The 12822-nt window shown below is 33.3% G+C and overlaps 1 protein-coding gene across 8 annotated transcripts in view; it reads right to left on the bottom strand.

Moving 5' to 3' along the window:
* Window positions 1-12822, bottom strand: part of LOC149564185 (Insulinase (Peptidase family M16) protein) — a 226061-nt gene that overhangs the window by 126947 nt on the left and 86292 nt on the right. For all 8 annotated transcript variants that reach the window (XM_089827253.1, XM_089827250.1, XM_089827252.1 and 5 more), the window contains one exon: window positions 9779-9884. In XM_089827253.1, the coding sequence (XP_089683379.1) occupies window positions 9779-9884 (106 nt within the window). The remainder of the gene's footprint in view (window positions 1-9778; window positions 9885-12822) is intronic.

Here is a 12822-nt window from a genome sequence, read left to right as displayed (position 1 = left end):
TAAAGGGCGTCTCCTCTATCATTGAATATATAAAAAGACACCAGCAAGGATGTTACGAAAAATATACGAGGGAGAACAAAAAAAAAACAGAGGACGGGTGATCAGAGGAGCTACAATAAAGAAATAGCGGAGCAGTAATATAATTGATTACCTTGGACAGGTGGCAAACATTACTTTGGCAACGTTACAAATACAAATTGTGCACTCCCTTCGACGTGAAAGAACACTTCCCATGCACCACCTTAAATCCTTTCAAAACTCTGCAACTATGAACGACATATAGCATACGTGCAGCAACAACAATCATCGAAAAGGGGAATATACTACATAGTCAATAAAACTTGACCATATTTAAACAAATATAGTCCAATGCAAGTCTACTTAGCACAAGTTCAATATATAATGCGCTGAAAATACACCTCATATCAAGAGGGCACAAATCTGTGTAAACTAATAATTAGACTGACACCATTCAACCATTTCCATATTGTGAGGTACCCAATTATACTCCAACGCAAGTCTACTTAGCACAAGTTCAATATATAATGTGCTGAAAATACACCTCATATCAAGAAGGCACAAATCTGTGTCAACTAATAATTAGACTGACACCATTCAACCATTTCTATATTGTGAGGTACCCAATTGGACACAGCATTATCAAAACACATACTTAATACTGAAGGATCTAATAATCATAATAGTTCCTTCTATAGTATAAGTCTTCAAGATATTTTTCCATCAACTGCAACACAACGCTTTGTCCTGTCAAAGACCATAAATATTATGAATTGCATATTTCAAACATAGGAGGAATTGGTCCTTAGATACAATTCTTCTACTTCTTTAAGAGTACATTTTCACATTATTATAATTCCAATCTAATGGTAATATTGATAATTTTGGAAGAAGATTAAAGAATTCAAGTACTTGTCCCAAAGTGTTTATAATATCTTGGGGGTGGGGGGCATTACAAAGGTGCTCCCAGTAAGGATACATTATTTCTTGCAGTTCGTTCTAGATCTGCTTTGAATAAGGTTAAGAAGCAGAAGACCTTGCCTATTTTGGGACAAGATCCAGAAACAGGGCACCTGACAATGGAAATTGCAAAACCCACCAAGGATGGACGGATTGAAGATATGTCCATAGATGATTTCACTCTACACTCAGTGGATCTTGGAGAGGCCAGACATGACACCAAGGTTGGCTTGTGGAAGTCAACCAACGAAGTAATTGAAGGACAACTGGAGAGTCTCAAGTTGTCAAAGATTAGGATGAAGGCAGAGATAGAAGAGCTGAACAGATTTATTAGACAATTGGTCACTCCATCGGCAAGTATCTCCGAAATGCCAGTGACAAGTAATCCTACTACTACCGAAGTTCAAGCCCTTATCTCTCAGCTTTAGGAAGATAAGCACTTTGGCCAAATTGGTAAGGACTGGACTAGGAAGCTCAAATTGGAGGGAGTCTCTATTATAGAGCAAATTTGTAATGTCATCTTAAGATTAGAAGCAGAGAAGGATAACATCTCGACAAAATAGAAATACTTTGGCCAGAGAAAGAGTGAAGAGTGATGATCGTATCTCTCTTCTGAAGATGATTATTCAAATGAAGGCAAAGGAAGCTGTCGAAGCAAAGATCTTGCCCAAGGGAGATGAACCTTTGTTCGAATGGCTTCAGAGCATGCAGTTCAAATCAAAAATGATCTTGCTAACAGAGAAAGGACTTAAGGAGACAAAGGATAAAGTAAAGAAGGACCAAGACAAAAATAAATTTCCTCTCAGAGGGTTCTAACTTAGTTCTCTTTTCTTTTGGAACATGTATATATACTAGGCACCCAAATCTCCTAAGATGGATTATATCAGGTTTAACTTAAGTAAAGACTTCTTCAGTAGTTTTATTTCTAAGGTGGGAGTGAGGACTTCTCTTTTGAATGTAGATTGCTATACAAAAGGCTTCTGCCCAAAAATAATATTCTAAACTTTAATCAAATATCATAGCTCTTGTTGCTTCTATAATTGTTTTATTATTCCTTTTTGCTACCTTGTTTTGTTGTGGGTTATAAGGAACAGTATGCTCCCTCTTAATTCCTACTTCTTTACAAAACTCTTTAAACAAATCTGAAATATATTCCCCTCCATTATCAGTCCTAAGAGTTTTAATTTTGTAGCCTGATAAGTTTTCAGTTAAGGTTTTGAATTCTTTAAATCTCTTAAGGATTTCTTTTGGTTCTTTACATTTTAAGAAGTAAATGCAAGTTTTCCTAGAGAAGTCATCTATAATAAGTATATAGTACCAAAATCCTCCAAGAGAAGGAACAGACATAGGTCCACATAAATCTGAGTGGACTAATTCCAAACATTGTTAGCTTTTCTACTGTTATCATGAAATGGACTTTTGGTGTTTTTACCCAGAGTGCATCCCTTGCATATGCTTGAATGATATTTATTCAACTTAGGTAAGCCAGTAACCATCTTCTCCATAGTCGATAAGGCTTTGAAATTTAGATGTCCTAACCTTTTGTGCCATATTTCATTTATATCAGCAGCTTCATGAGTTAAGGCTTGAATAGGTTCACTAGGTTCTGTATTTAATTGTTACAAGAATCCCTTTTTTTGACTAATCAACTTTGATTTCTTAAACGAAGAGTTCTTAGACCAGGTCATTACTTTACCGTCTATGAATGCAACATTATGTCCATCATCTTTAAGTGCTATAACAAAGAATAGATTCCTCTTTATTTCTAGTACATAGAGTAATCTTTTGAGATGTAGAGAAATACCTAACTTTAGTTTCAAGGTGCAATTCCCAATTCCTTTGACTGAATGAGAGGAATTATCACCAATGGAAGCTTCACTATCAACTTCTTCTGATATTGAATCTAGTACTTCTTTGTATCCTGTAATGTGTTGAGATGATCCACTATCAATTACCCATGCTTTGCTTGATACTTCATTTGATAGTGTAGAGTACAATACACGATTCTCAAGATCATAGTTTTCTTCTTTCCTGGTAACGTTTGTACAATTTACTTGTTGCTTTGTATTCTCAAGGCAATTAGATATATAGTGTCCAAATTCTTCACATTTGAAGCATAATATTTTGGATAAATCTTTCTTAGGTTAGTCATTTCTTTAATTACCCTTCTTCTTCTTGAAGGCAATCTCCTTTAAGTCTATTGAACTCTGGAAGATTGTCTCTAGCACTTACTCCTTGTGAGAATGTTTCCCATGAATCTGGTAATCCATCTATAGCCATAAGTGTTAGCTCTTTGTCTTCAATTATGGTCCCTATACTTGCAAGTTCATCTCTTAGACTAGCCACCCTTAGGAAGTATGAATTCATAGATTCTCCCTTCTTTATCTGTATATGATTTAGTTGCATCATTAGTGCAAGGATTCTAGTTGCATTGTTAACCTCGTTGCATTTAATAATGCCTTCATCATATTAGATGTTGTTTGATGCCTCATTAGCATAGGTACTATTTCATTTTTCACTCCATCTAAATATGATTTGAATGGCTTTCCTATTTCCTTTACTCCAGATAGTTTTATGAGGTTCAGCATCAGGTTACTTGGATTTTTTATCAACATACTGTTTTGCGTCATTGTCTTCAAGAATCATCATGATTCTAAATTTCCAAGCAACAAAGTGTTATTTTCCATCAAACCTGTCCTTGGGTCTGATTGTTAATTTGCAGAGCCTAGGTTCGACTACCAGAGCTCTGATACCATGTAAAGTTTCTACAAATTCTGAACAATCAAACTGATACAATGCCTTCAATCTACTTGCTCAAGATGATCTTTTGTATATCAGACTTGTATGAAGTGTTACCAATAGTATAATATCTATTCTGGAAAATGTTCTTATCCCTACAATAAATTGTATATGGTTGTAGATGCTAAAGGAGCAGACTTGTATTTTTTGTGTGTCCTTTATCCACATCTACACCCTACCTTAATACAACAACCAAAGGGCGTGTCCTTAAAAAGGCATGTCCTTCTCTCGGTCGGCTTTACTTCATTCCAAGAAATCGGCGACTATTATTTGATGACTATTGGTTAGTAACTAAACTAACTTTGTTTATTAATTTAGTTATTAATAATACTGCCCTAAAGAGATGCCGATTATAAGAAGGGAAACAGCAATTATATATAGGCCTATATAGACTGATCTTGATCGATCTAGAAGCTTAGATCAGTATATTATCAGAGTTGCATGATATAAACTTAAGAGGAATGGGATGATGCCTAATGAGAGGTATGACTAGTGCTTCTCATCTTCTTGAGAGGGTATTTCTAGTTCCACAAATGCCGTATTGAAGGTATGGGGTCCAGAGTGACTCCTCCAAGGTAACTCTACGCTTGAGGGTTCAGGGTCTACTAAGAGATCAGTCCAAGGTAACTCAAGTAGTTTGACCATGTGATCACACTCCTCAGTATGTAGCCTGAGTGTCCTTTATAGATTTTGTATTTTCCTCTAGTGATGTATTACTATTGGAATTACTGATCGGTGATTTATTCTCATTGATGAAAGTTATTTATTTGTTGATTATTAACATTTAATTTAGAAGTCGGTATTCCTTCCATGGTTGTATCTCTTCAATTTTCTAATTCATTTATACTTGGTGTTTGTTATTGGCTTGGGTATGTAACGTTGGGATTGGTTGATTGTCTTTTCGACTTTGGTTGTTCTCTCTTTATGAGCTGTTTGTTACCCTTGAGGTAGACTGAGCTATCAAGATTCCTTGCCCAGGATTTGATTTTTGTGATTTCATATCTATGTCTATATCGTACATTATCTCCCCTACGCGATGGGAGTAGTGCCTGACTGAGCTACCACGAGGTCAGGAGGTCGTCGCTTCTTACCATTGGGTCTCCCTCAAATTGAGACTGATATTGGATATTCATTGATGCATCTGTACCATTATCATTTTTATTCTTATCTTGGAGACTTTCTATTCAAATGTTGTCTCTATGTATTCATGTATAAACATTTAAGAAAGAACTAGTTTCGTAAACATTGTAGCATAATAGGTTAATTTCTCTCGGGTTCTCGAGTGGGAAGTTACATCATGTCACCTTTAATCTTAGGAAAGCCTTCAAACCCACCCAAAAAAAATTTGCAAACACTCACAAAATAGAGCATCCATCTACCCATAAGAAATTGATGCATAAACAAGCCTCCATGACCAAAATTGCAAGATCTCAACATCATTACAATATGACGAAGATTGGCATCAGAATTATTTCTTCTATTGTTTGTTCACAATGTCAGCCCTAGGACACAAACTTGGCGCGATGAGAACATTGATTTATCTCTTGCAATAACTACAATCCTTTCAAGGATCTTTCACAAACTTAGTTATGTGAATCAATCGGAGTGTTTGTTCCCAATTATCAATGTACCAACCTATAGAAACCCTTGGCTCCACAAACTTTTAAGCAAAAAAGATGTCAAATATTGGATGATCAATAATAAGGCTCCCCTTCTATTTATTATTTTCCTCGAAGAGTGTAGCCTCCTTCAGGAGGACATAAAATAATTTTTAATTGAACTTTCTAGAGTATTCCCCCTTCTAATATAATATTTTTATAGTTGCACTTTAATAATATTAAAATATCATGATAATATAAAGCACAGATTACATTATATTATAAAAATATAATGTCTTATCCAAACCATATAAAACCAAGTGACAAGCCAAAGTAATTACACAAATGGCCCTCTTATCAACTCCTTGGCCCACGAGGATTGATTGATAGGCCTAACTCTAAAGTCCGAGCACTACTAAAAAGCGGACATTACAAATATGGGTTATTGATTGATTGATATCTATTTATTTTGAAATACAATTAATTTTGCTTATGTAGTTCCCCGTTTTATTTGTTAGAGTTAAATGAAGAAAAAATATTAAAATTAATTAATTAATTAATATTATTACCTAGGATTTAAATTAAAAGGTAGTATGATTAGAAATTAATTTAAACAACTTTAATAAAACCTAATTTAAGTCACTATAATAACGATATGGGAAAAGAGTAAATAATATGATTATAAAAAGAACTTTGGGGAAAGATGAAGTATGAATGGATAAATAATTTCTCTTTAATTTGATCAAGCATTTTTCAAATTTTGTATTCTTAGAATGGATACGCACAGAAGCCATTTGTGGCAGCGAGAGGCCTGCCCTAGCTAGAGGAAGGGTCACACAGATTATTCATTTGGGATTGGAAATGATTTACAGAAGAGAAAAAGTAAAGTATCCCAATTTTATTCAAAGTTGGCTTAGTTTACAAGTTGATAGAAGGATAATATTAAACCAGAAATCTATGAAGGCATCAGGTACCTATGAAATTGAGATTGCAATTTATATTCAATGCAATCGTATTTGTGAAGTTAAACCAGGATCATTTTACTCAATATTTTATGGTGTCAATATTTTATGTAGACCATCTTTCAGTTGAAGGATGAGAATATTGTTATTGTTTATTATTTATTCTTAATGGTTTGTTAAGTCTTGCCAATGCAATCATTGAAATCGCCTTTCACTATTCCTAATGTAAATCACTAATTTTGGCTTTTGAATACAAAACCTAACCACTGCTCTTATTCCCTCTAATTGCTTGCATTTTCGCTTATGCTTGTAGGTGACTTGTTCTCATTTTAGATGCCACAATATTTCCAATACCTTGTGTATTTCAAATAGTTGAGTTGATAATCCTTTATTCATCATGGGCTTCCTATTCGTATCAAGTACAAAGAGTTCATTGAAAGAGCATACGCTTGTGACATTAAACACCCGATATCACATCTCTTGAAACTATGGCATTTAGAGCAGAAACAGCAATAAAGTGAATATTGCGACCATTTACACTTGAGTGGATTAATTCATTTCTTCTTATTTGGTGACTCTGACTCTTGAGAATGGTATTACAAGCTTCACATCAACTTTCCTAAGTATCGGAAAAAAATTTATCGTCTTGTGCATATGCATTGGGCATAAGAGTTCACAAATCTGGCACTAGGATATTCCTGTTGGCTCTAAATCAATTCTAACAAGTGCAATATTATTGAGGAACTGAGATTTTCTATTATGTTATATTGAAGTGTTTCATGTGTTTGGTGTGAATCTTTCGAAAAAGGAATATGGATTTTTCTATAAATGATAATATATCTAGTCACTGGTGATTAATCACTATACATGAATAAAAGGAAATTCTTGAGTTGGGGTTGAACGCCTTTCCAATTCAACGGTTGTTCTAGTTTTTATTCAATGCTTAGATGCCAGTAGCAATTGACCCTTAAAAAGTTATGTAATGTTATTTTTATAAATTAAGAATTATTTAATTGAAGTTTATTATTTTAAAATGTTATTATCTTGGTTGAGAGATTTAATTTTAAAATATGTTTTGTTAGAATTTAATATTATTATTATATTGATTTTTTAAAAATATGAACATTAGTAAATTATAAATATGTTCTTATTGCTTCTATTCATGGATTAATATTATCACTATGTAATCTGAAATATTTAATCATGAAGACAATAGCTTGAAAACATGTAAAGTGTTATAATTGAACACACCTGAAGGCCCAAACTAAACATCAAAAAACAATGGAACTTAAACCATATGATTGAAACTCTTGGTTTTCTATATGCTCTATTTGGGGTTTTGTCCTATGTTATGATGGATTTGGGATTTTATTGTGATGTTTGTTTCATTATAGTTTTATGTGAGTTGTTTAGTTTGGCAAACTAGGATGTACACCAGAGGCTTTTGAGATTTCTTTTATGATGATCATTCAACTAGATGTTATGATGTATTTTATGATTCAAATTGAAATTTATGTTCATGGGATTTATTTTGTTGAGCATTTACGTTGACTTGGCTTTTGAGAACCAATGCATTTTCAGGTTTCCTATTAAGATCCGAATTTGATCATTGTTGTTTTTGTGGTATGAGACACAATTGTGATTTTTGAGCTTAGAAGAGGTTGTCTAGGTGCATTTCTACGCAGGTGGCTTACAATAGGGATTCAAGGCCAAAAGTAGTCAATACTAGGATAACCTATCGTAAGTTGTGTAATAATTGATACTCTAGTAATTAATATTTAGGAAAAACATTAGAAAGATAAATAGAGATGTTGGCTCGTCCATGCCTTGAGTGCTTGTACAGGCTAAGGATGGGAATGGAATGATACCTACTAAGAGGTATGACTAGTGTTCCTCGTCTTCATGTGAGGGTATTCTGGTTCCGCATGTTTTACGTTGAGGATCTAGGGTCTAGTGAGAGACTAGTCCAGGGTAACTCAAGTAGTTTGACTATGTGATGACACTCCCTCGTATGTAGCTTGAATCTCCACGATAGATTTTGGTATTTGCCTCTAGTGGGTGTAATTATTGTTGGGTAATCTTTATTGTTGGTGGTTGGGACTTATTGATGATTGTCAGTTATTAATTGGTTATTATTCTTTGGCATCTGGTATCAAAGCCTAGTTGATACAACACCCACACACATGAAAAATTCATCAAAAGCAAAAGGACATAATGCATAGTCATAAAAGAAAGAATCTAGAACAGAAATGCTATGAATTCCAAGTTTCATTTTCAAAAGTTCCATCGCTTTCCAATTTTCCTTATATTGACACTTATTACTGAGTTTCATTGTATACATGCAAAACTTATGGCATTGTTAGCAAACTGATTGGAGATTACATGAGCGGCAGTGAGGTTTTGGATCGTGGGTGCAAAATTATTGATTAAGTGGTTTGCGAATTTTCATCAAGAAGGTAATAAGGAAGAATTGAGCGATGATAATAAGGTACACAAAGTTTACTTTCGAATTACAGAAAGCTTTGTTTCAAACTGATATACATAATTATTAATTCCCTAAGTAATATTTAATAACAAGAAAATTAGTATCTACGAACCAATTCAATTCTGTGTGTGTGTCTGTGAAAGGAATTTGGTAAGTTGTATTTCTTCCATTCTGAACAACTTTCAAACATTACCAATTATTAGCAAAAACTGGAACTTTTCGATAAACACAAGGAAGTGAAAATTCTTTGGCAAGACTTGGTAAGGGTTATTATAGTGGTATTACAGTCTAAGCCTCTCATAAGTGAAAGAAAGAAGAGGTACTATGTTCGAGAATTAAGGAGATATTTGTGAATCAAGCAAATCAAGAATATACCAACATATAATAGTTGGGAAAATTTCACAAGTGCAACCTAGAGGACCAAACTGCTCTCCAGATCAAAGAGAGACCAAGCTGAAAACTCCTAAGAGCTCTTCTTCAATGAGACAGACCTCTTGAACTCAAACTTTGATTACTATACAATGATGTCTATTTTGGGCCTCGGATGTGAACTATATAAATTTGCTGGATGGATTTTAGAATGGCTAGAAACCACTTCATATGAAGGCTATTGGAGAAAATTTACTAAAGATGGTTCACAAATAAAACACCAAATCAACAAGAATAAGAGGCTTAGAATATCAAGTGGCATTACTTGTCAAACCTTAAATAACAAACTTTACACTCATGATTGGTCAAATTTATACTCCAAAACTGCTAATCATGCAAAAGCAACTAGAGTTAAATGAGAGCTTAACAAAAAACTTTAAACAAAAGAAAACTGGGAAATTCACATGCACATATAAAGCTATAGCAACGAACAACACAGATGTAACAAATTTTAAACTTTTAACCATACCAATGACATCCAGAAAAAATGTATACAATTAATAAACCTACTACAAGAGATGCTTTACCTGGTCATCAAGAAAATCCGTGCACCTATAACATATAGTCATTCCATTACTAAGCAGCAATTCGGTAGCCCCAAATTCTGGAAACTCTGTTTTTGAAAAAACACTCCTGCAACATAAGAGGCCAGTGTCATTGGAAAAACACTTAGGAAAGGTTAACCTTCAAAGTGTAATTTTAAGATGGCTAACATGTGAATCCCAAACTATGACATATGTTGCCAACTCTTATTGAAATCTTCAAAATGATGTACCCAATTTCAATGATCAAAAGACTTGAAACTTTAAAAGTAATGAAAGATTAAGAAAATAATTTAACGACTTTATCAATAGCACAAATGACAGTTATAATATGAACCGAAAGCTATAAACATCATTGAAGGCAAGTTGTATGCCACTATGTGGCCACTTTTTTCATTGAAATTAAGAAACAGTTAACAGAAATGTTACTTGGAAGAAATCCCACAAAGTTACTAGATAAAATTGAGATTTCCTTATCTCCATATCCTTCCTTGGCTCTCTCATCCTGATGATGGATCACAAAGTGTCATCCGAAACATTGATGATAAAAAAATATATACACAATCTAATCCAGAAACTACTTAGTGCATTTCCTTATCTACCCACGGACCAATATATATATATATATATATATGGACACCTAAATATAATGAAATGAGCTCAAAGAGGGAACTAGTCAAGACTTTAATAATAGCAATGGTTGTTCACAATTCAAGTCCCTATTAGAGATTTTAGACTTTACATCCAATTACTTGTGTACCATAACCAAATGTACATAACCAAGTGCATGTCCAGGTTGAATTTAAAAGAGATAGCAGTCAATCATGCCATCTAAGATGAAGGAAGCCCCATAAGCAGAATTTAATAGTCAATTATAAAACCCATACATATGTACACATACACATATCTGCATGTTTGTTCCTAAAAGTAAACTCACAAATTGCTTGGTGGAAAAGCAAATTAGATGGTCCCCATAATAGAGGTTTCTAATGAAAAAGTAAATTAATACATCATACATTTCTAATCAAATAATATATGGGTACCTTAATATACAAAATACTCATGATCAAAGATAGCTTTGATTCTCAAAAATAAAGGTTTCTAATGAAAAACATAAGGTATTCTACAACGGTTTTTTTTGTGTTTGATTATTGTCATTGATGTCAATGCAGTTATGACATAAATGAGGGCAGAGTTGAAGGCATTTCTGGAGCAGAGATATAAGGTTTGAGTTAGATTTGCAACAAGAATTTTAAGGGCTTCCAAATCAAAAGTTTGTGATTGAAACAATAAAGTTAGATTTCCTCATCTAAATGTAAATCTAATTCAATATCGCAAATCCCAATCCTTGAAGAATTGTTTACCTTAAAAATTATTTTAGGTTCTTCAATTTTTTCTTGCAGGAATGACAACTTAAGGAGACTTACACAGCTTGGGAGAAGTCAAGCCATCCAAGGAAGCAAACAAAGGAAGATTGAAGATAATGCAACGAAACAGAAGATTTCGAATTTGGAAAAGAGAATAAAGATCAGGTCCTACAAGGAAGCAAATTGCTCTGCAAATGGAAGGATGATACAATCAACAGGAAGGGCTCAACATTACAATATGGTGGATTGTGTAATGTCCTCATTCTCTGTCCCTATTTGATAAGATAAATTTTGAGTAAGGAATGATAATAATTCTTAGATGATATTCCATGAAATGAATCTGGAATTCGTTTTATATACTGTCCATGGGAGTGACTGCCTCCAAAATGGACACACCTCTTCTTTAATCACACCTCCTCATGACTAACTATAGGTAATCTTCCTTTCATTATATCATTTATTCTTTTATTGTTTTAGTATTATAACATATTAATTATGTAACATTAATTAATTTTATATTGTTAGTTTAATATTGAATAAGGGATTATATATAATATTATACTATTATTTAACTATTTACTTATTATTATATTGGATTATCGTTCTAATTTCAATTATTAATTATCTGATTTATTTTAATATTTTAATATTATTATTATTATTATAATATAATACATCCTATGATGTTACATATGATTAACATACTCTATCATAACTATATATATATAGTAATTAAAATATTCTTGTTTATTAATTATTAATTTAAATTTTAACAGGGATATCGCAGTCCTCCCCTATCAACTTTGCTTGTCACCAAGCAATTGATTTATCTCCATTAATTCATAGCTTGGATTCATTCTCTTTTTTGGATATGTGTTAAACACTTGCAAAAGTACACATGCTAGTTTATGATGGCCCATGCAAGAACGTATGAATGAAGATACAAAGCATGCACAAAGTAGACACATTAATGCATGATGACACAATGCAAACACGATGTAGACACAAAGCAAACACATTAATGCACGAAGACTTGATGAAGACTCAAATTATACATATTAAAACTTTGTTAGATTCCTTTTTAGAATTTGAAATAAGAAAGGGTCAAGGAAATATTTTACCAAATTTGACCACAGATGCTGCACTCCTTTCTCTTGTTTGGAAAGGTTCTTGACGATGTGTCTTTTAGAAACTTTCCTTTAACTAGTACTACAATAGAATGCCCTAGTAGTTCTCTCCTCTTTTAGAAACTTTCCTTTAGTTCTATTACAATGATTAGAGAGTAATAGTGAAATGATCTGTTAGGTGTAACACTACCTTGCTCGGTCAGATCTTTGTTTTGCTCAATCTCTGTCTTATGATCTCTTACTACTGATTCACACACTCCATGTGTCAACTTAGCGCTTCCTTTGCTTGATCTTCACAATATTGTTCTGGTCGGTCTTCCTTATTCCTTCAACAACTTGATCAACTCGATCAGCATATAATGTTCTTGTCAAATAAAAAATAAATGATCAAAACTTTGTTTATGGGCCGATTAATTTAGTAATCTTGGACACTTCTTTATATTAATTGCATCTATATGTGATGTTGTCGGCTCTCTTTGTAAACCTTCAGAAGATCTTCCGAAGGGTATTTAAGTACGACATGTAAGTAGTGATT

Source organism: Cupressus sempervirens, chromosome 4 (assembly GCF_028749045.1).
Source record: "Cupressus sempervirens isolate cs-2001-9-10 chromosome 4, ASM2874904v1, whole genome shotgun sequence".
In the NCBI taxonomy this organism is placed as follows: domain Eukaryota; kingdom Viridiplantae; phylum Streptophyta; class Pinopsida; order Cupressales; family Cupressaceae; genus Cupressus; species Cupressus sempervirens.
This window is presented reverse-complemented; position numbering and strand designations above follow the sequence as displayed.